Source organism: Panthera pardus, unplaced genomic scaffold (genome assembly GCF_024362965.1).
Source record: "Panthera pardus isolate Hobbes unplaced genomic scaffold, ASM2436296v1 HiC_scaffold_22, whole genome shotgun sequence".
Taxonomy (NCBI): Eukaryota; Metazoa; Chordata; class Mammalia; order Carnivora; family Felidae; genus Panthera; species Panthera pardus.
The window spans coordinates 61,782,634-61,806,382 of record NW_026526788.1 but is presented as its reverse complement, the minus strand read 5'-3'; the positions used below and the strand labels follow the sequence as shown (position 1 = coordinate 61,806,382).

General features: G+C 54.8%; 1 protein-coding gene across 2 annotated transcripts; it reads left to right on the top strand.

The window, feature by feature from the left end:
- The first annotated feature begins 1 nt into the window (after position 1).
- ITPRIP (inositol 1,4,5-trisphosphate receptor interacting protein) lies at positions 2–23,440 on the top strand. Of its 2 annotated transcripts, none has more exons than XM_019459362.2 (2): positions 2–191; positions 19,684–23,440. In XM_019459362.2, the coding sequence occupies exon 2, from the start codon at positions 19,697–19,699 to the stop codon at positions 21,353–21,355; it is 1,659 nt and encodes a 552-aa protein (XP_019314907.2). In that variant the 5' UTR covers positions 2–191; positions 19,684–19,696; the 3' UTR covers positions 21,356–23,440. The 2 variants fall into 2 exon arrangements, with proteins under 2 accessions (XP_019314907.2, XP_019314906.2); XM_019459361.2 differs by lacking the exon at positions 2–191 and adding an exon at positions 9,051–9,110.
- Positions 23,441–23,749: the final 309 nt, after the last annotated feature.

Below are 23,749 nucleotides of genomic sequence, written 5' to 3'. Positions count from 1 at the left end.
TTTAGGGCCGCGCTGATGGAGGCCAGCAGGCGGGAGCCGGCTGGGGTGTCGCGCCCCCAGTCCTTCTAAGTGCAGAGCGGGACGCTCGACGGAAGCCGCCCGAGAACAGCGGCCTCCGGGCCCTGGACCCGCGCGCGCGCCGCGGGGCTGGCGCGGTCCCTGCAGCGAGGGAGCGTGGGACTAAGGGCAGCGTAAGTCCGACGCGTCCACCTCACGGGGTGGGGGTGGGGGGCCGCGGGCCGACGGCGCTGCACCCGAGGTGGCGGCGTGGAGTGCGGGCGGCGGGAGAGTGGGCGGTGCGCGGCCCCAGGCTGGGTGCCTGGGGGAGACCCGGCTGCGACGCCCGTGCAGAGGCGGACGCGTGGTCTCCGGCGCCGCACGTCCCGCGCGCCCCAGGCCCCGCTCCAGCCCCCGCGGCGGACCCCGTGGCCCTGTTACTTATCACCGTCTGAGCAGAGTGCTCTGGCAGAAAGACAGGCCCGGCCACTCCTAGAAGGGGGCAGTAGGCGTGTAGCTTGTGTTTTCCCGGTGTAAGGTTTATAGTTGTGAGGTTGCTGGGGTCGGGCGAAGCCTTCGCCGGCTTCCTCTTTCGGGACTATTAGTGGAGGGGACCTCACACAGCGCCGAACTTTCTCTTGTGGCTGCAGATAGTTTTCTGCCGCCTGACCCTTACTCCCATCCCCATCCCCCTCCCAGTGTCTCCAGCTTTCTGGCTGCCAGGTGAAGGGACTCCGAAGCCCCAGGGCCAGGCATCCCTTCCGAAATGCTCTTTAAAAACCAAAAGGCTGCCAGCCAGGAAGGGAAAATATTTCAGTGAACCACTCAGGGACGGCACATTGCCTTTTGCATCCTCTGCCTGGTGTGAAAAGCCCCTCGCCCCCCTTTCAAAACTGGAAGAGCCCCAGATACTGGCAGATCCTGGACCCTGGTCTTTGAGATCTAAATCCGTTTGGGAATCCCATTTTCTTGTTACTCTTTTGGATATGACCCAGGGCCCTTCCCTTTTACAAACCAGTTCTACCTCGAAGAGGCTGCTGAGTGAAGCTGGTCTGAGCCTGGTGTAGTTACAGGTCCAGGTTGGCTGTGAAAAACGCCTCGGCAGCCACAGATGGAATTGCCGCCATTCATCTCTTTATTAATAACATAATAGGCTGTGCTTTTGAGTCCTCCTAACAGCCTACGTGCCTAAGTGGCTTTCATTGTTTGCTAATTCCCTGTGCAGGCTGCTGCTCCAGGCCATTCAGCCCTCATATTTTCCACTTGTGGGTAACCATAAAGTGGTTACTCGGAGTCTCTTCTCTGCTCTCTCGCAGTGGATGGAAAGGCTTTTGTTCAGATGCCATCCTCTTACTCCATAATTTTCAAAGATGCATCCATTTCAGGCTCTGGCTTTCAGTGGGCGAGGATCTGACCTCTTAACCTGATGCCATCATCCTAGAAGTTGTCACCTTACTGGGAATGGCTCCCACCTCCTGCAGTGCTCAAAGGGAAACAAAGAAGAGGGTGTGGGGGTGAACTTTTTACCTGAGAGCAAGACCTGGGGAAGAACTTCCAGGTAGAGGCTTCTGGCAAAATTGCCCACCAAAGAAAGTACTGCCTGGGAGAAAGCTGGTTTTGTATTTTTAACTTCCGGAACCCCCGGGATGAAGAAGAGAAAGAAAGTGGGAAACTCCATCTGATGGAGGGGGTACACGCCTCAGTGGGAGGCAGTGACCAGCGGAGCCCATGGAAGGGTGGGGTCAGGCTGCTGGAGCCCCTGAGCTCAGTTCTCCATGCTGCCTCTTGCCAGGGACAGCAGCACTGCCAAAGGGAACTGGTCCAGAGGAGAGGGGATGGCATGGCGAGGGGTGTCTGCAGGGCTCATCTTGTGAGGGAGAAGGGAGAGAACCGGTGATTTTACCTCCAGGAGGAGAAGCTGAGGGGGATGAGGCTGTGTGGCCTTCAGGACTCTCTAGCACTGTCACTTGAGGAAAGGGGAAGACTTCCTCTGTCTGACCTCAAAGACTCACTGAGTAGGAGAGGCAGGGAGATGGATCTTATAAGAAGTAAGGAGTAACCTGCCAGCAACTGGAAGTTCTCAGTGTCAGCAGAGACAAGTGGCCGTCAGCAATTATGAAGGAGACAGTTGCTTCAGAATCCAAAACTGTGGGAGGATCAGTAGGGATGAAGTAGTAGGGCACGCCGCGGGACTTCAACTGAGCAGCGTCCCAAGGGAGGGGCGAGTGCTCCAAGAGTGCTGGGCAGCTGAGGAGTGGGACCTTAATGGCTGAGACCAGTCTATCCCAGACCCCCCCTCTAATCCGGTCTTGTTCTGGAGGGAGATCTATCTGGGAATGCCAGCGATCGACAATAACTGCCAGGGCTGTTGCTAGCCTATTCCATCCCTTGTGTGAATTAGAGTAAGATACACCTCTCAGCAAGGGGGTGGCACCTCGGTGACATTTAGGATGCCACCTTGGGGCCTCGTCTTGATGGGCATGGCCAAGGCTCATAGCTGGGCAATTGGCATGTGAACTGGATTCATCCTCACCGCACCCCAGCCAGGTTCTTGAGCAATACACCACCCGTGCAACCATACCCAGCAGTCCTGATAACCAACAATTATTGAGGGCTTAGCATTTATTTGTCAAGCTTTTTTTTTTTTTCCAAAACCATTTTCTTTGCATTAATTCATTTAATCTTCATAGTAGTCCTATGTGGAGGTATTGTTATCCTCATATAGATGAGGAAACAAAGGCACAGAGAAGTAAAGTGTTCAGGAGCCTGGAAGCTGAGCCCCAGTCATTGAACATTCACAGAGCAAGAAGCAGTTTAAGCTTAAAAAGGTAGTTTGGTTGGGGGTCCTTGTGGGAAGGAGGAAAGAGCAGTTGCTTTTCTCTTTGTCAAAGGAAGAAATACCCATTCAGCTCACATGGAGGAAAAATGGAAAACTCATCTGATGGCAGAAAGGCGAGGAAAAAAAGAGCAAGCTCAGTCTTGATGGCTGACAGGAGGCCTGGCCCCAGCATCAAATGACTTTCCTTCTTAATCACTGGGCATTGTGAGGTGGCAAATCCAGTTTGGGACCCTATGGGAGGGTGATGAGTAAGTGCCACCTGGGTGTGGTGCAGAGGGAGAAGGCCACAGCTACCCGGGGCCCCTGACCTAGGCAGAGACTGCCCCCAGGAGTGGCCAGAGGTGGCAACTGTCCAAACATGCTGATCCAGCCCTCCCCACCCCACCCCCAATCCCCATCTCTTCCCTCTTTCCTTCTTGTCCAGGTCCTACTCGCCTGCAAATGCCCTTCCCAAACTTGTTCAGGAAATCTTTCCCAGAACTCCATTTCACAGCTCCATATATGTGATCCTTTATTTTCCACAGGATACATGTTAGCACTTACTTAGCTGGAATGGAGCATTTTACTACATACTGTCTCTAGACAGTATTTTAAACAAACAAGCTTCTTGGCCCATGAGGATGCCTCCAACTCTGTTGGGAAGGACCAGCTGGTGCCTTCACAGATTTGCCATACAGGGTGGTGTTTACCTGGATCTTGTCACTTGGCCCAAGGTCTAGCTCTTAGCTGTGCCCGTGCAGAAACCCCATCTCCACAGTTTTCAGAGTGGTTTGGACCTGGACTACTGTGTCACCTCCAGAAGCTCCCAGGAGTGGGTGTACAAATTAGAATGCTACTTTATTAATTTGGAAGACGTGTGACCATCATGCAGACTAGATGGTCTCTGGTCCCTGCGTCCCGGGCGAGCCACATGGGAAACCAAAGATCCGGGCAGCTCGTGCTTGGCAAAGCAGGGCAGGGAGAGCCACATGGGAAACCAAAGATCCGGGCAGCTCGTGCTTGGCAAAGCAGGGCAGTCCAATAGCATGGGCCCCTCTTCACTCCTGTGGCCCTCTCAGCAGTGGAGAGATACCTGCCTGGTAGAGCAGTACTCCAGTCAGCTTGGCTGTGTAGGTCTCCTTGGCCAGTGCTTCGGGGACAGTGTTTACCTGATAGCATTTCTCCATTCCCTCTTGCATAATTTAGCTACTTTTATTTTAGTTACTTAATTTGTTTAGTGCTTTATAAGCATTAGCTCCCAGCTACATAGTTTCATTTGCATAAGCTAACCACTGTACATTTCAGGGTTGGAAGGCCAGGCCATGGATGTGAATGCTAGATGCAAATTAAGACGATTTGGTCCGGCGGCCAGGTTGGGTTAACAGGAAGCCAAGCACAGAGCAAAGAAACGTGGTCCTGATCAGCGCAGATGCTCGGGGAAGTGAAAGGCCCCAGACTGGCCACTTAGAGCATCCCCTGCATGCGCACGGGCGTGAAGCAGTACTAAGGCACCTTGCCTTGGCTGGCTCAGGTCAGCTTGGCCTGCCCAAATGGCCTCTTTGGATTTAAAGGGCTCTCTGTAATCTCTGTCCAGGCCCCCTCGTGGCTTATCTTTAGTAAGCCACAGTCTCCAGGGTGCCCCGGCACCAAGGAGGTGTGACCCTCCTGAGCCTTCGTAGGGTGGACTAGGGTTGAGTCCTGGCTCCCCTGCTCAGTGTATGGATGTTCTCTGTATTGGGGCAAGTGTTTTGACTATTTCAAGCCTCAGTTTCATCATTGGTAAGATGGGGACAACCACTCATAGGACATGCATAGAAAGCACTCAGCACTCAGCACTGTGCCTGGCACAGACTTTTAGTTTGGCTAGTATGAGCTCTTAAAGACAGTAGAGGTTGTTCGAGGATCCACATTCTCTGCCGAATTGGGCCCTCAGCTTCCCCATTAGTGCCACTGATGTCTGGCTGAAGGACAAGGCTGTGGGGACCCAGACTGTCCCAGATGCATAGAAGGAAGGAGCTCATCGGTGCCCTAGCTGTGGTTTGTTCAGAGCTGAGGACAAAGCTTCTAGTCCTGACCTTTTATCCAGCTCTGGGAGAGGGAGAATCAGATTTGAGTCTTGGCCTGAATAGGCATCCAGATGGGAGAGAAGGGTTAGGTTTTCTGGGAGAGGACAAGGGTCATTTGGGAGTGCCCAAGAGGTCTGTAGGGTCCTCCTCAGCAGTTTGGGACCTGTGGCATTTTCCCAAAGAAAGTGTATTCCCCCTCCATCCATCCAGGTGGCCCACCCCTTGACATCAGCAGAATGGAAGTAACTGGTAGGTGACATCACTGTTGCCCATGGCAACACCTCCACCTTAAGGTAGAGAGAGGAATAAGAGCCATCCTAACTGTAAGACACATGTTGAAAGGAGGGAGCATAGAAGGTGTGACCTCCACAGGTGTGTTTTTCAGGGGCTGGGCAAGGGGATGCGGGAGGGGCTACAGTTCAGACGTCTGAGCCAGCTGGTGGTAGGTCTCTGGGTCTTGGTTTGGCCTGAGTGAATAGATCTCTGAGCTGCGACTTGGACCAAAGAGCATGACTCCTTACAGGGGCTTCTGGCAGCTTCCGCGGTTCTGGGTTTCCCTTCTACAGCCTGAATCTGGAAGGGGAGCGTGGGGGGTAGGGGTGCAGTGATGGGGAGATCAGGAAAGTGGCTTTCCCTTCTTCACCCTCACCCCCAAAGGAAAGTAGGAAACAAGGATGCCCATGTCCTCACTACAGGGACTGATTTAAAAGAGAGCCTTCATTCATTGCTTGAGCGAGAATTTACTGTGCACCTACAATGTGCAAGGCAGTGTGCTAGGGATTCATTGGCCTCATGGGGCTTTATCATGAAATGCACACAGAGAGGAGGAACGTCTGGGATCCGCTGCGCCAGGAACTGGTACCAGCTGGGAACAGGAGCAAGGTCTCCCAGCTCACCTCTCACCAGCTCTAGCATGCCCCATAGGATTTCAGATGACTTAGGGGGCGCCTGGGTGGCTCAGTTGGTTAAGCGTTCGACTCTTGATTTCAGCTCAGGTCATGATCTCATGGTTCCTGAGTTCGAGCACCCGCTGATGGTGCAGAGCCTGCTTGGGATTCTCTCTCTCCCTCTCTCTCTGCCCCGCCCTCTCTCTCTGCCCCTCCCTCTCTCTCTGTTTCTCTCCTTCTCTCAAAATAAATAAGCTTTTTTTAAAAAAATGCAGAGACTTTCAAGTGGCTTAAACTAAAGCCATGGAAAGTCCCTTCCTCCCCAGTAGTTCATGCAGGCAGTTGAACTATACCCGAGATCTGGGGAGTGACAGGCATGGGTATCAACTATGTCCTGCCAGAGGACTGAATCCCTCAAAGTCAGAGTGTCCAAGGCTAGAAGACAGTAGGCTGACCGCCCACTCCTGGTTCCCTCCTGCTGTGTGACTCACTCAGTTTCCCTGCCTGTTTAATGGAAACAGTAGCAGCCAGGACCAGAGAACACACAGAGCACTTTAAGATCCTCAGATGCAAGTCCTGGAAAAAGTACCAAGGCCACAATTTTCAAATGACTCACTTCCAGGTGAATGACCTGGTGGGACGCTCACTGCCTGGCAGGGGGCTGCGCTTTGGAGCTATCCTGGGCTGCTCCTGCTTTCTCCCCCGTGTCATTCCCCTGCGGTGGATACAGGAAAGTCTCCTTCCAGCCTGCACCAAACCATAGGGAGGGTGTTGTCATAATTTGAGTCCTGCTTGTTGGCACAAAACCATGTGCTGTTAACAGACTATTCTCCTGGGAGCCTGTTTCAATAACCTTAGTAGTAGTCAGGGGACCCGCCTGCAGTTCATGAAAAGGTCCTTTGTTCACTGAGACTTTGTTCCAGAGGGGCAGGACCACAGCCAGGCGAGCCTGGGCTGGAGAGGAAGAGAATGAGGGATCCCTCAGCCCCCCCCCACTGCGTGCTGCCCCCAAAATGCCACTTTCTCCCTGACGCCTCCCACCAAAACACGCTACCCAGTGCCAGGAGGGCCATCACCCCCTTTTCCCAATGCACCGTCCTTTCGGGTGAATAGTGGTCTCAGACATCCCAAGTCACACTCCCAGAATCTCTGGGTGGGAGGAGCCTTGAAAGCTCATTAAGTCTGATTCCCTGCTTCATGCCCAGATTTCACCTAAACTGTCACCTTCTTTCCCAAAACAGTACAGGAAAGCCCATAGGTGCACTGTAATATTTCACAGATACCAGGTCACTGAGCAGCACAGCATCATGGGAAGACCAGAGGCTTAAGTCAGTCCTGAGTTCAAATCCCAGCCCCAATCCTGAGCGAGTGGCCTCACCACTCTGTGCCTCAGTTTCCTTTTCTGTAAAATGAGGATAGTGCCTCTTTTGGAAGTTTATTATGAAGATGATTCACGTAAAGCCTCTTGCACAATGCTAAAATGTCAATAAATGTTACACATTGGTCACTATTTTCTAAATCCCCCCATGGGGTGTCAGGGCCATGGGGCTTGCTTGTCTTTTTTTCCAGAAAGGGAGAACGGCTTGCCACTCTTCAAGGGTTGCTCCTCTGCTACTTCTCTTATTTAATTTGCTTTGAACCCTATAATCCTCCATTTATCTTACATTTCTATAAGACTCTGAAGCAAGGAAGTGGGTGTCAAGGGCAGAGGCAGCTGGGGGTCAGATAAACGGTTCACTCCTGGGTTGGGTCATCTTCTCGGTAAACATCAGTGGTGAGTCAGCCTGCAGTTAGATGCAGGCCGTCCAGTCCTGAGGCCGCTGAGGTCTGTCTCCAGCGCTGCATCTGCAAGGGGTTTTGCTCACATTTCCCAAGGCGCTTAACAACTGTTAGCACTTTGCTAACTTTCTGACTGCAGAGTGCCTCCCAAGGAAAAAAAACAAAAACAAAAACTTACAAGTTACTTCATCAGGGATCTCCCACTACACTCCCATTTCAGATTCCTGCTCCTGGGAGTAAATGCAGTGAGGGTTTTCCCCGGTCCTGACTTCACCCATTCAGCAGGTGTTTGTGGATGGCCTGCACCTCTCTTTAATGCCCAGGCATCAGGGACCAGCATTGGTTTCTCCTTTTAGGTGCTCAGAAGGGGTGGAGGCGCTGTCTCTATTGATGCTGCCATATTGGGGTGGGAGTGGGGGGTGAGCTGCAGTCTCCCCAGGGGCCAAGCTTCCTGCTGTCCCACTGTGGCAGCCTCTGGGGTCTTTCAAAGAAACAGGGGGGTTAGGAGACAACCAGACTAAGTCCCCAGGCTTCTGGAGTGCTGCAGGGATGTTGACCAACACCCCCCACCCCCAGTCCCTAGAGGACTCCCTAAGATGTAGGACTTAACAAATCAAAAGAGACAGACCCATACCAACACCAAGATAACAACGTCCTTTACGGAGCACGACCATGTATGTGACTACCATGCTGAGGAAGTACTATTGTCACCATAAGTGAGAGACTTGAGACTCAAACCCAGGCCTTCTGATTCTAGACCTTGGCTCCATTGCCCCTGTACACTAAGCCTCTACAAAGCGTTAAGCTCTTCTGAACTGAAGAGCCTTGGGCTGTTTCTGGGTGGCCTCGGGGTGGAGTGTGTCCTGTGAACTTGGCATTGTCAGTGTCTGCTTGCTGCCTGCCCCAGCCTGACCCGCACGTACCTGCTGTACCTGTTTGGGGACACCTACTACGTGCCAGGCACAGCCCCGGGCAGAAACCAGGGCAGGGCTCAGGCTTCAGTCCATCCCTGTGGCTGGATGTCGTTTTGTGTAATTCACAGGGAAGGGGACCCTGTGCAGTCCTAGATGATTCCGGGGGTGATTTTGCCAACTGCTCCTGGCTTTATGGTCTCGGCCCTCTGCTTTCCGGGACGGGGAGAACTGGTTGGCCCTGACTGTGGCGGCCCTGGTGGGGGAAGGCAGGCTAACTCTGGCTCTGGTGTTCAGCCCGGGTTCCTGCAGCAGCACAGAGGCCCGCCACAGACTCTTAAGTTTTTTACGACTGGGTTGGCCTCCGTCTTCTTTGTGTCTCTTGCTGTTTCCCTTTATTAAGATGAAAGGGGTTTTAGATCTTTGCAGGCACAGAGTGTGTGTGTGTGTGTGTGTGTGTGTGTGTGTGTGTGTGTGTGTACACATACGTACAGGAGGCCCAGCGCTCTTCCCTTCCTCCCCACCCCTCTCCCCCTCTCTCCAGCCCAGCTGGGGCCCAGGCATTGTGTCAGGTACCGCCCAAGCCACAGAGGACCCGGGTGGGAGAACGGCCTGTTCACTGTGTGGGGGCCAGAATCCCTCAAGCCAGGACGTGAGTAAGAGGCGGCAGGATGGGGAGGGTGGGACGGGGAACTGGCCTTTCTGTGGCTATGGAAAAGTCCTGGGGGCCATTGCCCTTGCCTGCAAGGCCAGGTTGTCTTTGTGAGCAGGTCTCTCTTTGTTCTCATCCAGGGATCACAAGGGAGGTGGCGCCCAGCAGTCTGTTTCATTCCACCCATCCCCGGCTCATCTGTGAGAGGGGAGGCAGGGTGGCCAAGGGAGGGCTTTGTCTCCACTTTGTTTTCCTTTGTATTTTCTCTCTGGTTCCTGCTCAGCCCCCTTGAATACCCTCCACATTGAGCCAGCATGTTTGCTGTTGTCCGGAACCTGCTTTCTGTCCCTGCAGCCTGCCTTCCCCCCATCCCTGCCCCACAGCCAAAGTGTCTGAGCGTTCGCTGCCTGGGGGCAGGGGGTGTAGAGGACACGGGTAGAGGGAGAGGAGGGGGACAAGTCTGGGGAGCCGTGGCATCATGGCATCGCTGCCTGAGGTGGGTGTTCATGCTCCCTCTCAGCCGGTGCTCTTGTGGGCGAGATGGGGCCCCGAGGCAGAGGGAAATTCTGAGAAATACTAGCTCAAGCCAAGTCAGCATCTGACGGTGTATGAGGGCTGCTTCACTGTGAGAGATGGTTAGCTCTGTGTTCCCATTGTTCATGTGCCCCTATGATTTCAGGTCCAGAAGTCTGAGATGGGAATCTGGGATCAAGGGACATGCTTTGGTGCACACCTGCTTGCTGTAGGAAATGCATCCTTCCTAAGAATGGAGGGTGCGTGTGGTGCCTTCTTTTGAAAGCGGGGGTCTCTAGAGTGCAGGATGTGAGCACGCTGGTGGGTCCCCAGGATCGCACGTGTCCTTGGCGCATGAACAGGCAGGGCTGGAAGCAGTGGGATAAGACCAGAGCTCAGGGAGCTCACTACGACAGAGGTGCGGGTGGGGTAAACTGGGGAGATGGCAGTGCCTGGCCCCTCTGCTCTTAGCCTGTGAGACCTTGAGCGACTGCCCTACCTCTCAGCACCTTGGGCTCCTGCCTGTGCAGTGGGGCCACTGCACCGACGAGCCGAGCTAAGAGGCAGGGGAGCAGGCATTGTGGGGTACCCACCATGGGACGTCTTTGGAGATGCCTTGCACCAGACACAAGGCACCAGACTTGCTTGCGCTCAGAGGGACTTGATAAATATGCCATCTCCCGCCTCCCCCAACTTTGTTCTGTGTCCCTTTCAAGAAAGAAGATTTCTCTCAGGAGTTGAGGGTGGAGAGGATTCAGGAAGGCTCTTGGAAGCAGTTTCTGAGATGGACTCGTGTGAGGACTGTCCGGCAGGGTTTTGGTTGCATGGTGTGGACGCGGTGCAGGGAATTTGGGGCAGCACAGGAGGTGTTTGGGGGACAGTCAGTAATCTGAATCAGCCAGGGCCAGTAGGAAGGGAACTGAGGCGTCCCCCAAGGCTGGGTGGGGCCAGGCCCTGAACGTCGCCTCAAAGCTCTGACCTGTGTCACATGGAAACTGGAACCCACTGAAATGGGGGAAGGGAGACCTCCAGGGAGGCAGAGGCCACCGAGGGTGGCTGGGAATTAGAGCTCAGAGGAGCTGTTTGCAAAGGTCCTTGCCAGCTGGGGTGGGGAGCCCCGAGTTTAGGCGAGGAGCAAAGGCTGCGTCAGAGCTGGGTGGGGCAAGGAGGCTGCACTGTGCGTTGAGACTCTGTTCGTCTCCCAAGACTGCTTTGACAGAACACCACAAACTGGGTGGTGAAACAACAGAAATGATCCTCTCACAGCTTTGGAGGCCCAAAGTCTGAAATCAAGGTCACCGCAGGGCCACCCTGCCTCCGGATGCTGCAAGAGGGGATACCTCCTTGCCCCGCCCAGCATCCAGTGGTTCCAGGCCATCCGGGCCTGGCAGCTTCCCTTCAGCCTCTGCCTCTGCCTTCTGTTACCTTCTCCTGTGTCCTTTTGCTCTTTTTCTGTTTTAAGAGACACTTGTCACTGGATTGTAGGCCCACCTGGGTAATCCCGGGCCAGCTCGTCTCCGTCATCCTTAATTTAATTACATCTGTAAAGACCCTTCCTTCCAACTAAAGTCACATTCACAGGGTCTCGGTGTTAGCACATGGATTTATGTTTTTGAGGGCCACCATTCAAGACACTGCAGCAAATGTTGGATTCGAGATGCCCTGGGGAGCACAGACAAGAGAAAGCTGGATGTGGGCCCAGACTCACGGCTGCTGGGGGAGCCCCTTCCTGTCTCTGTGGCCTGCAAGCCTCACTGCCATGCCTTAGCCTGTGAGGTGCTGAGCCTCGGCCTGTCTGTCCCAGGACGCTGTGATTTCCCATGACGTGCTGTGGGGGCATCGGCATCAGGCAGCATGGCTGGGCGGAAGGACACCGTGTCCTTCCTGGGAGATTGATGGCTTCCCCGCCGTCCCCGTCCGTTGCGTGCCAAGGGATGCACATGAGCTGCCGATGGAGGAGCGGGAACAGGAAGGATGTGGGCTCTCCCACCCACATCCCCGGAGTCCAGGCCCCTGTCCCTCCTGCACTCTGGCTGGCCAGATGCATGTCCCCGGACCAGGGAATGGGGTTGGCATCCTGGTGACTTTTTGGAAACCCCTTCCTCTTCCAGAAGTAGGCCTTGAGGAAACTTAGCGCTTTGGCCGGTGTGATTGGGCACCCGCTGTGAGTCTGGCCAATGTGGCCATGGGGCAAAGACAGCAGACCTTACCTTGGGGAGAAGACCTCTCCCCTCACAGTGTAAACTTTGCTATGGGCTCTCCACTGGGCATGGAGGGGTGGGGGGTACCTCACCTCTCTGCCCTCTCCCCTACCCCTACCAGTACCCAGTTTTGACCCATGCTTCTTCCTAGCCCAGATCTCTGCTCAGTCAGTATGGGTCTCCCCTGGATTGGCAGGGGGTTTGGGGGGACAGTGGGGATCCGGTTCTCCAGTCCAGGAGACCACAGACCTCAGACAGTAATACCAGGTGCTACTTAGTGCATACCCATTAAGCTACAGAGTCTCTGTTTTCTTCTAGTTCCTGGAGAGGCTGTGGGGAAGCCCTTTATGTAAATCCCTGGCACAGGCTTGGCACACAGCCAACCCCCATAAATGCCGGGTATGATTATTCAGAGGGTGGCTGCTGGGACGACTGGGAGACACTGGGGACAAAGATTGAGCCGAGGGGGCTATTTCAGGGAGTCCTGTTCACAGAGGAAATAGTAGGTGCTGGTACTGCTGAGGGGGAAGAGTAAGGAGTCCCAGGGTCAAGGGCAGCCTTGAGGGATGCTTAATGAGGGGGAGGGGGAACTGGACAGGAGAAAGGGGCCTGTGGACCAGGGCCCATAGGCTTTAGGTGGCCTGCTGACATTTTATTTGGCTTCCATGGTTTTCAAAGAATTTTTGAAATAGCACCCGACAAGTGTAAAATTGAGGGATATTGATAAAATCCAGATCTCAGATTTATCTTGGGATAAAATCCCAAAATCTCTTGGGGAAAAAAACAAACGAGATCACGCCATTCTTGGCACACAGAACATGGGATGTAACGGCTCTGGCCTTTAGATAAAGCTTGTGCGACTCCATCCACTCCATCCCCATCCCTTAGATGTGCAGCCTCTGCAGGCTTGCCCATTTTCTGTGGGGGTCTTTCTCCACCCCCGTCCCCCACATGTGCTCTTACAACCCCTGCCTTCAGGAAGGGTGACTGAAAGGTGATAAGGGAGGGGACCCAGGGGCCATGAGGGTGGCAGGCGGGAGGAAGGTGAGCCTGGTTAGAGGCCAAGGCAAAGGTCCTGCTGTGGGGGAGGGGTGGGTGGAAGGTGATGGGTGTGGCTGGGAGGACACTGAGAAGGGGAGGCACTGGGGCCTAGAACCTCACCCCCCCTACCCACTTTCTCAATGATGCTTTGTTGGGCCGCTTCCTTCCTCTTTCCTCACTTCCTTTCTTTGCCTGCCCCTCCCTGTCTTACCCAGGCCTGAGGCCACCTTGGCCCAGCCCTTCCCCTGTCCCCACCCCCATGGAGGTGCAGGCAAAGAGGGACCGAAGCAAGAGATGCTCTTGGTGAGGCCGTTCTCCTCTCCTGCAAAGGACTCTTCTCCTGGAAGGGTGGGGGCCATCTGTGCTGAGTCTGTCTGTGCCCCTCTCCCCGGCCCTGAGTTAGGTGACGAGGAAAGAGGTTGTGAACATATGTCCCTCCCGCAGTGGCTGTCTCCTCCCTAATACGTGATCAAGTCCGCTCCAACATATCGGGCAGCTGCAATGGGTGCTGAAGGAGGCAGGAGGACATTCAGTTTCGGAACTTGCTGAAACTAGCCAGGAAGGCAGGGCCTGGTGGGTGAAGTGACACAAGGGAAGAGCAGGAAGGTGGCCTGCACCAAGGGGCAGGCTCCCGAAGGAAGGGCCCCTGAGCTGGGCCTGAATGAAGATGCCCTGGGCTGGGCAGGGAAGCTTGTCTGACACCAGTGTGCGGTGTGGGCTCTGCTAGAGGGAGGCGTGCAGTCACAGGTAAGACAGGCCAGACCACGGGAGGAGAACCCCCCAGGGCTTCAGACAGACTGCGTGCTCATGGGGCCCAAACCACCACAAAGACTCAGGGTCAAATTCGTGCTCTGCATTCAGCCTTACAGTCCTGTTTCCTCAAGGTCTGGGAAACTCGGGGCACAGCCAACCCTGGATGATTTGGGCAGTCGTCCTTGGCAGTGATGCCTGGCAGGTGGTAGGGCTCATGCCCTGGGAGGTTGGAGGGAGAGCAGAAGGAGGGGGACAGGCTCACTGCAGACAGGGAATCTTGGAAGTCACACAGTGGACCTTTCTGTCGTCAGTCTCTTCACAAAATAGGATGTTGCAGCTACCTGACTAATGTTCTGAAAATCAAATGACAAAATGTATGCAGAGTGCTCAGCCTTGTAAATTTTGGCAGAAGTAGAAGCACCACTTCTCTGCGGTCTGTGCGGGAACCCCTGTGAGGGTCCACAGGGTGATGCCTACCAGGACCACCTCCACCCTGCCCTCCTCGTCGGGCACGCCTCCTCTCTAGGTCTCAGTTTCCTCATCTATAAAATGGGGCTTAGATGAGTACAACATTGAATTCTGACTTTATTAAATTTGTGGCTTTATTTCTCCCAAACAACTGTGTACCTTGTACCTGCACAAGACCAGGGACACAGTAGGGGTTCAGCCCAAACTTACCAACAGCTTGGTCTCCCTTGGCCCCTGGCTCCTCAGAGGGTGCAGAGCCTAAGCAGTGGGATAGGGCCCAGTAACCCCACGGGGCCTGGACTGCAGGTGGCTTCTCCTGTCACCAACCCACCTCCTTCGTTTTGTTTCATAAAGAAACGACCTCAGCTGTTCCTTTCAGCTCTGAAGATGACGCCAGGGACTGGGCCACTTTTGCTGTTGTAATTAGCACAGCTAATTGCACCTGACAGGCTGGGCGTGGGGCAAGGCCTTGGCAAGCTGCAGGTCAGGGCTGCCGTGACACTGCAGGAGCCACACCTTCCTCTTCCCTGGAGACCTGCCTGGCTTGGGCAAGGCTGGTTCCCAGACTTGAGTGGGCACTGGAACCCACCCCCCTCGAAGGGCTTGTTAAGACACCAGGTGCTGGGCCCCAGCCTTGGAATTTCTGATCAGCAGGTCTGAGATTGCACCTGAATATTTGCATCTCTAACAAATCCCCAGGTGATTGCAGTGCTGCTTAGTGGGGACCATATTTTGAGAACCACCATCCCGGGGGACTGCTGGCTGCTGAGAAATGGGTCCTGGGCACCCCTGCTGCTGAGGCCACAGCCAGCTAGCTCTGGGTGGGGGTAGGCGGCTGGTGGGGCAGAAGGGGTGTTGATGAACACGTGGGGCTGGACACAGGCTCTCACTGCTTCAAGTTTGTTGTAGGAATTTGTCTGGAAGGAGGGTACTGGGTGGATATGGAGCTGAGGGCTTACACACCCACATCTCCCCAGCCAGTGAGCACAGGGAAGGTCCACAGACAAGGAGGAGCCCCCAAAGAACAGAAACGAAACTCTCTCCCTCTGCGTTTTAGTGGTCTACTGCTCATGTGCCGTTTATGCCCACAGCTCATTCTGTTCTGTGACAGTCCCGGGTGGCTGTCTGCCTCCGCTCATGAACTGTGGTGTTCTTCCCGCCTGGGATCATGCTGCCCTCATCTGTGTGGGCCCTGCAGCATCCAGCATGGTCCTTGCACGTAGTAGGTGCTTTGTAAACATAGCAGGGTGGAAAGAACTTGGGCTGTGCAAGTGGAAGCACACAGAACAGACTGCATCTCAACCTGGCTGCGCCTTTTCTCGTAGTGTGGCTAGAAAATTTCTTTGTCTCTTGGGCTTGGTTAATCCATCTGTGAAACCAGGGTAATACCCACCATGTGGAAGGTTATGGAGGGCGGGGGCACTGTGCACCCAGCACATCCTAGTGAGGGCTTGATAAACAGAAGCATATATCTATTAGACAACTCTTAGTGGCATTCATTGGATTAAGCTGTGATTGTGGGGGCGGGGGGATGCAGGAGTGACAGACCCCAGGGAATAGAGAGGGTATCTAGGGTTTCTCCCCCAGAGTCTGAGGCTTCCGGCCGGGCTCAGAATAAGGGTCTGAGAAAACCATTAGTCTGGGCTGAGCACCTGCAGCCTTCTGCCCAGCCCCTGCTGCCTCGTGACCCTGGCCCTTTGCCAGGCTAAGTTTAGCTGTGACCTGCATGGGCCACTGCACTCTGTAGGCAAGGGCAGCGGTGGAGAGGAACTCAGCAGGTTTCCTGCTGGCTTCCTGGCAAGCAGACAGACAAAAGCCCTCAGAGGAACCCAAGTTGATTTTCAAGCCAAACCCAATCGATGTCTTGGACCACATGCCTGGGGCAGCCTTGTAGAGCTGAGAGCCTTGGGCCAATGCAGAGGTGGACAGTTTTCAAATTGGGGGAAAGGGGCCCTTCGGGAAGGGTGGGGGAGGCGCACATATATATCCATGGCTCTGGGAGAGGCTCCCAGATACCTGTCTGTCCCTCTGGTCTCCAACAAGACTCACACCACTCTGGTTCCTTCTCATTCTTCTGGCTCGGTGGCCCCAGGGAAGTGTTCCCTTTGGTTTGTTTTGGGGAGGAAAAGTAGAGGATCCACCCCGGCCCCATCTAGTGAGCACTGAGCGGCCACGGCCTGTTCGCCATCCCTTAGGGTGCCATAGGCAGAGCCGGCCTATCCACACGTTAAAAGCAAAATTATACCTCATCTGATCCCTGGGAGGGAGTTGCGGTTTAAGTAAGGACTGAGTCAGAACTCCACCTCCAGGAGGATCCAGGCCTCCAGAGGCTTCTCCCCTTTGCTGGAGGGCAGGGTGGGCAGAGTGGCATGCCAAGGGACAGCAATACTGGGGGAGCATTTTGTGCTTTCACAGCACTTTTGAGCGTGCTTTGCTCCGCACTCCTAGGACTTGGCAGGGTGTGCTTAGCAGGTGAGAAAACAGAGGCCTGCAGAGGCCTAAGGGGAAGGCCCTGATGTTGTAGGGCATCTACTCTGTGCCAAGCACCTGAGATGAATTATCTCCCTTAACTCAACCTCCCTGTGGAGGAGGGTCTGCTGTTAGCCCCATCTCACGGGTAAAGCAGTGGAGTCCTGGAGAAGCAAGACCACTCAGCAAGGAGTAAAGTTTCAAACCCAAGCCTGTCTGCTTCTATAGCCCAGGCTCTTTCCACTTTGCCACCCTCTCCCTCGGGCTCCCAGCAAGTCTTGTAACCCTACAGTTGTCCAACTGTCCGTGGTACTGTGGGCCACTTGCATCCTCCGGAGTACCTTGTAGAGGCATCTGTGTGGCCCATCAGGAACCCCTGCAGGCAGGTTCACTGTGTTTGCCCATCCCATCACTTCACAGCTACACTTTTGTAAGAAAACTTGCTCTGAGGAAAGCTAAGAGCTTTTTTTTTTTTTTTTTTTTTTTTTTTTTTTTTTTTTTTTTTTTTTGGTTTAGTGCTTTATATGCATTACCTCGTTCAAGCTTTGCAACGGCAGATATTATTGCTATTTTATGGATGAAGAGACTGAGGGTCTACGAAGTTGAGTTGTTTGTCCAAGGTCACATGGCATGTGCTGGGCTCTGTCTTGTCTAGTCTGGAATCCGTCCTCTTAACCCCTTGCACACAGAGTCGATGGCTCCAGTTCATTTGGAGCTTTGAACCTTGCCTGTCGCAGTGCAAGGAGGCCATTACAGCCCTTGAACAGGGCCCGAGGATGCACACAGGTAGCCCTGTGGAAGCTGTTGGGGAGGGAGGAGGAAGACTTCCCAGTCTTAAGGTTTGACAATGGTGCCATTGCCCACTCGGTAGCAGCCTATCCTGAGTTCGCATGAAGACTAACCTCCCGGGTCAGGGGTTGCCCAGGATTATTACTGTGACTTGTCAGGGCCTGCCGTGCCCAAAGGTGGCCTGTAGTACAGGGGCCCTCAAGGTCCTCAACACCCCCAAATTACCTGCTAACTGGCTGTTGCCTGGTGCTCTGCCTGTTAGCACACCTTTATCTTAAAACCCTGACCCGTGTTAATAAGCCAGCCTTGGACCACCCTGGCAAAACTTTCCATTGATGTGTCTCTAATGTGGAAACCAGGGCTGACCTGTTCCTGCAGTTCTCTAGCACACTGCTCCTGGTCTTGGGGAAGAAAAGCTGGCTAGCTGCCCCCTGTACTTTTTCCTCAGCCCGCCCACCTTCCGGTCTGACTTCCTCCACTTTCTCCTGTCCTCCGTCTCCTCAAGTGCACCCCTGAGGCCTGAGTGTGTGTGCACACTGATTTCGGCTGCAGGCGGACCCCTCTTTTGGTTCCTGCTTGCGTGTCCAGCTGCGTCTAGGATGGAGTCACATCTGAGCAGCGGGCTTTACCCAAGTGTGGCAACTCAGGTTGTGTACATCCTGGCACTGCTGGCCAGAATCTGCAGAGGTTTCTTTACCTGATGACACATACCTGTTCCTTGGCACCATTAGGGTAAGAACCCGAACAAGTGGTTTTAAGGGTGCAAGTTGAAGGTTAAGAAATGGGGCTCAAGCAAAGTGGAAAAGCTCCTATCAGCATGTGTTGGCATACAGGGGGCCAGGGGAGCCCTCTGTGTTTTTTGTTGTCTGACAACGACCTCATTTGGCCATTTGCCCTCCTAGCTGAGGTCCCAGGCAGGGGGAGCAGGGCAAGTATGGAAAAGGCCCGTTGTTACTTCTCAAGCTTCCTGCCTAGGAGAGGAGAGGGTGTAATAGAAGGCTCAGACTTTAATGTGGATGGTATTAAAATGCAGATTCTGGTTCAGTAGGTCTGGGATGGGGCCAAGGTTTTGCGTGTCTAACAAACTCCCAGGATTGAATGGGGTTAGCTCTTCCCTAAAAGTCGCTTGAGATCTAAAACTCCATTTGTCCTGGAGGAATGGAGTATTGCCCTTCACACTAAGAAGTCAGATTTAAAGTTTAGAAGATTCATGAGAGCAAATCCAATGGCTCAGTCACTCTGGTTGTCTCCAAGATGGCCCTGGGGAGAGCTCTACCAAGGAGAAGGCCAGGAGGTCAGTGTCTGTATTTGGGGTGAGGCCTCACGTATCAGGAGAGGTTTACAGCGGGGGAAGACAAGGGCCCAAAACTGCTTCAAAAGCATTTGCTATTGGATGAATATATGCTGTTCACCATCCACTGCTGTGTACCCACTTTTCACGGGTCACGGCATCCATCAGTACTGTGACCCTGTGGCTACCGTGGCTTTCCTCTTGTACAGTAAGGACACTGGGTCTCAGAGAGATGTGTTGACATGCCCAAGGTCACACAGCTAATTGCTTGGGACTCAGCCTTCTTGTTCTCAACCACTAGGCTTTACTGCATTGAGGAAAGACACCTTTGCCACAAGGAATTCAGTGGGGGGAGATGGGTTTGAAGTGATAGAAAAATGACTCAAACTGATTGAAACAAAGCAAAGAAATCATTGATTTATATGATTTTAAAAGTCCAGAGGCAATGGATCCAGAGAGTCTGCTTTTGTCTATGTTGGCATCTTTCTCAAGCAGTCCCCCCTTTGAGGCAGCTGGAGAGCCACCGGCAGCTATAATCTTGTTCCCTGGCAAATGAAGGCCACAGGGCAAGTCTTTCTCCCCATTGGCCCCGACAAATCCTACCTGGTCCTCCCTCCCATTGGCCCCAGTGAGGTCCTCTGCTCCTCACTGAATCCACACTGTCGGGGCAGGGAGTAGCTTGGGCCTGAGTTGTATGTTCCTCCCTGGAGCCGGGGTGGAATTATCCACCCAAGCCATAGGACAGGGAGCAGAAAATGGTTGACTGCTGGGGAAAGTGGGTTGCTCCTGCCAGAGAGAGGAAAACCTGGGCAGACAGAAACAGGGCCGTCTCTGTGGGTTGCTCAGCCAGGATTGCTGGTGTGGGACTCTTTGCAGTTCTTTCTTCCAAGGCTACATGGAAGCACACAAGGAGACCGCGGGTTGGGTGGGAGAAGAACCATAAAACATTCACCAGCTCCATGGGGCAGGGGTTGGTGTGAGGGTCCGGGGAAGAAGCCTCACAGAGAGACGCTGGGTGTGACCGTTGATCTGTGTCTCTGTGTGACAGGAAAGTTGCAGCCATGGCTCTGGGGCTCTTCCGGGTGTGTCTGGTGGTGGTGACAGCCATCGTCAACCACCCGCTGCTGTTCCCGCGGGAGAACGCCACGGTCCCCGAGAACGAGGAGGAGATCATCCGCAAGATGCAGGCGCACCAGGAGAAGCTACAACTCGAGCAGCTGCGGCTGGAGGAGGAGGTGGCCCGGCTGGCGGCCGAGAAGGAGGCGCTGGAGAGGGTGGAGGAGGAAGGCCAGCAGCAGAACGAGAGCCGCACGGCCTGGGACCTGTGGAGCACCCTGTGCATGATCCTCTTCCTGGTGATCGAGGTGTGGCGGCAGGACCACCAGGATGCGCCTTCACCCGAGTGCCTGGGCGGGGACGAGGACGAGCTGCCCGGCCTGGAGGGTGCCCCGCTCCGGGGCCTCACCCTGCCCAACAAGGGCACGCTCGACCACTTCTATGAGCGCTGCATCCGGGGGGCCACGGCCGACGCGGCCCGCACCCGGGAGTTTGTGGAAGGCTTTGTGGATGACCTGCTGGAGGCCCTGAGGAGCCTCTGCAACCGCGACACGGACATGGAGGTGGAGGACTTCATTGGCGTGGACAGCATGTATGAGAACTGGCAGGTGGACAGGCCGCTGCTGTGCGACCTCTTCGTGCCCTTCATGCCCCCCGAGCCCTACCACTTCCATGCAGAGCTCTGCTGCTCCCGCCACCCCGTGCCCTTGGATCGCCAGGGCTACGGCCGGATCAAGGTGGTCCGGGCCGACGAGGATCCCCTGGGCTGCATCTGCGACAAGACCAAGCTCGGGGAAGACATGCTGTGTCTCCTCCACGGCAAGAAGAGCCTGGCGCGGCCGGGCAGCGAGGTGGAAACCCTGCTGTGTGCCAGAGGCGCCCCATACCTGGACGCGATGCAGGTCATGAAGTGGTTCCAGACGGCCCTCACCAGAGCCTGGCACCGCATTGCCCACAAATACGAGTTCGACCTGGCATTTGGTCAGCTGGACTCCCCTGGGTCCCTCAAGATCAGGTTCCGCTCAGGGAAGTTCATGCCCTTCAACCTGATTCCTGTGATCCAGTGTGACGACTCGGACCTGTACTTTGTCTCACACCTTCCCAGGGAGCCCTCTGGGGACGCCCCGGCATCCAGCACTGACTGGCTCCTGTCCTTTGCCGTCTACGAGCGACAGTTCCTCAGGATGACGTCGAAGGCGCTGCCTGAGGGTGCCTGTCACCTCAGCTGCTTGCAGATCGCCTCCTTCCTGCTGTCCAAGCAGAGCCGCCTGACTGGCCCCAGTGGGCTCAGCAACTACCACCTCAAGACAGCCCTCCTGCACCTGCTGGTCTCCCGGCGGCCCGCCGACTGGGAGGCCGGGCAGCTCGATGCTCGCCTGCACGAGCTGCTCCGATTCCTGGAGAAGAGCCTGCTGGAGAAGAAGCTCCATCACTTCTTCATTGGCAACCGCAAGGTGCCCAATGCCATGGGACTCCCTGAGGCCGTTCGCAGGGCCGAGCCTCTCAACCTCTTCCGGCCCTTCGTCCTGCAGCGAAGTCTCTACCGGAAGACGGTGGACTCCTTCTATGAGATGCTGAAGAACGCCCCAGTGCTCATTAGCGAGTATTCCCTACATATCCCCTCAGACCATGCCAGCCTGCCCCCAAAAGCTGTTGTCTTGTAAAGTGTCCAGGACCCAGAGGCCCGGGGTGCAGGACACCCCACATGTCCACACCTCTGGGGGTGTCTACAGGGCCTGTCCTGGGAAAACAGTGGGCTTTGTTGGGAGCCTCACCCCACCAGGAAATCCAGGCCCTACAGCCCGGAGGAAAGAATCCCACACCGGAAGCTGGTTTGCTTTCATGCCAACTGGGGCCTACTGGTGAGGTTATGGCCTGGGTTTGGTGGACGCCCTGCAGCTTACTTTTGGATCACCACAAATGGCCAAGAGGATGATGAAGTACTCCAGGGACACTAAGTTAAAGACAACACAAACATCGATTTGAGTGCAGATTTTTCCTCCTAGGTCCAGTCTTTACTTGGATATCAATAGACGATCTCTAGGAGGGCTGACAGGGTAGTATGTTAAGACCCTGCACCCTGTTTCCAGTTACTCTTGGCCCCGGCCATCTGCACCCAAGGCACTAACAGGGACAGCCGTGGGAATTTGCAACCTTCTGTCCACAGCCTGCAAAACAGGAATCTAATGCAGCTGCCATTTTTTAAGCTATTTGGAAAAAAGACCAGGTAGAGATTTGAGGCCCCAAGAGGCCAGTGTCTCTGTTGCACAGAAGTGGGTACTTGGTGGCAGAGAGAAGTTTCATGTGGCCGCTTTTTCAGCTACACGTCTCAGGGTGCACCCCCTCACCCTACCCCTTCCCCCAGTGTGCTGAACTCTGTGGGTGCCACACACCGTGCAGGGTACAAGCTCCACGGCCCCTCACCCCTCTGTATTCTCTCCACAGCTGGTCTCCACGTGGTGGGGGAGGGCAGATACCGAAGGTGGAAGCTCCAAGAGACACAGGGTGAGTGGGATAAAGGATAGCACCTACACCCAGGGTACTCTGGTCTGGTTCGCAGCCTGGCCTCTGATGCCCGGTTTAGAGAAAGTTGCAGAGCTGAGAAGTGACATGCTGTAGCCCTGAATTTTCTTCAGCAGGGTCTCGGTCCCAAAGCAGGAGTGCCTGGAGGCCAGGGGAGACCAGCTCCATCTGTTGGCCCCAAGACTTGCTCTCTCTAGTGGGGCTCCCTCACTGCACAGAACCCTCTTTTCTGGAAGGGGCCTTGCCAGCCACACAGATGACCAAGACCCAGAGAGGCTCAGCTGACTGGGAGCACACAGGGACGGTAGTGCAGACCCAGCCCCCAGACCCCAGAGAGGTCACCTCAGTGCGGCCGGGGGCCCCGGTCACTGGGCAGGTGCCAGAGCCTGTGGTGGGCGCTGGCCTGTCTCCAGGCCTGTTTAGGGGGGTTGGGAAGCCACTCCTCCTCCACTTGTGGCTTCACTGGCCCTTTGGGAGTTCCTCTCATGGCATTGCCTCAGTAACCCTTACAGCAAGCCGAGGGGGAGGCAAGAATGAGGGCGCCTGCACCAGCACCTGGGTTCCCCTCCAGGGTTTAAGCCAGCCATGCCTGCTGAACAGCCTACCCGGTCCACCAGGCTGTCAGGCTCACCATGAGCTGCAGAGGATCCTGTCCTGACCCCAGAGGTCGTCTCACCTGGCCCCAGGGGCTCTGGAAGATGGACAACCGTTTTGCCTGCGAGGGTTTACTCGCAGCAGGCTGGGCTGTGATGGAACACTGAAACCTGTAGGAACCCTTCCGTGTGAGCCGGAGTCAGACTGCACAGACTGGCCGCTGGGGCTGTAGGGAAGGGGCGTGCCCACGTGGCCCCCAACAGTAGCCCCAGGCCCCCCATTCAGTTGGGACTTGTTTCCAGAGTCGGGTTGAATTTCCATATTTATTATTGCCCGTGCCTTGCATTCCCCCCTCCTTCATCCGTATCTTATTGTGCTTGGAGGAGACCCCACAGCCAGGAACCAGCCTCCAGAAGCCAGGACCAAGCCTGAACCTCCCTTGGCTCCCAGAAGAAAGTTCACTGAAAAATAACCTCTGGCCTCTTGTTTATTCAGAGATGCCAACTCAGCGGGGAAATGGGGGTCTTTATGCAGCAAAGCTGCTTCTGAAGCAGAGAGCAGCAGGGCTCTCGGTGTTTCATGCTGCCTTATTTATATTAAAGGAAGAATTAAATTCTTACAAGAAGTAGAAACTGGTCACGGTGTTTGTTTTTTACTTCAGGAAGTCTGTGAGGTTCCCAGAGCAGAGTTGGGGAGTGGGGAGGGTTTCCTGTTGACCATCGGAAGCTTTCACTCCCTTTTGATTCTTACACTTGTGGGAAACTTTTACAAATAATGCAGTAGAACATTTCTAGCCCATCTTCGAAGCAGCCTACAGAGTTCCAGAAGGGGAACATGGTGGATACCAGCACAAGACCTTATGTCACAGAGTATGATGTGCAAACAACTGTGGGAGAGAGAAGGAACACGAAGCTTTTGGTTTTTGAGGAAAGACATGATCT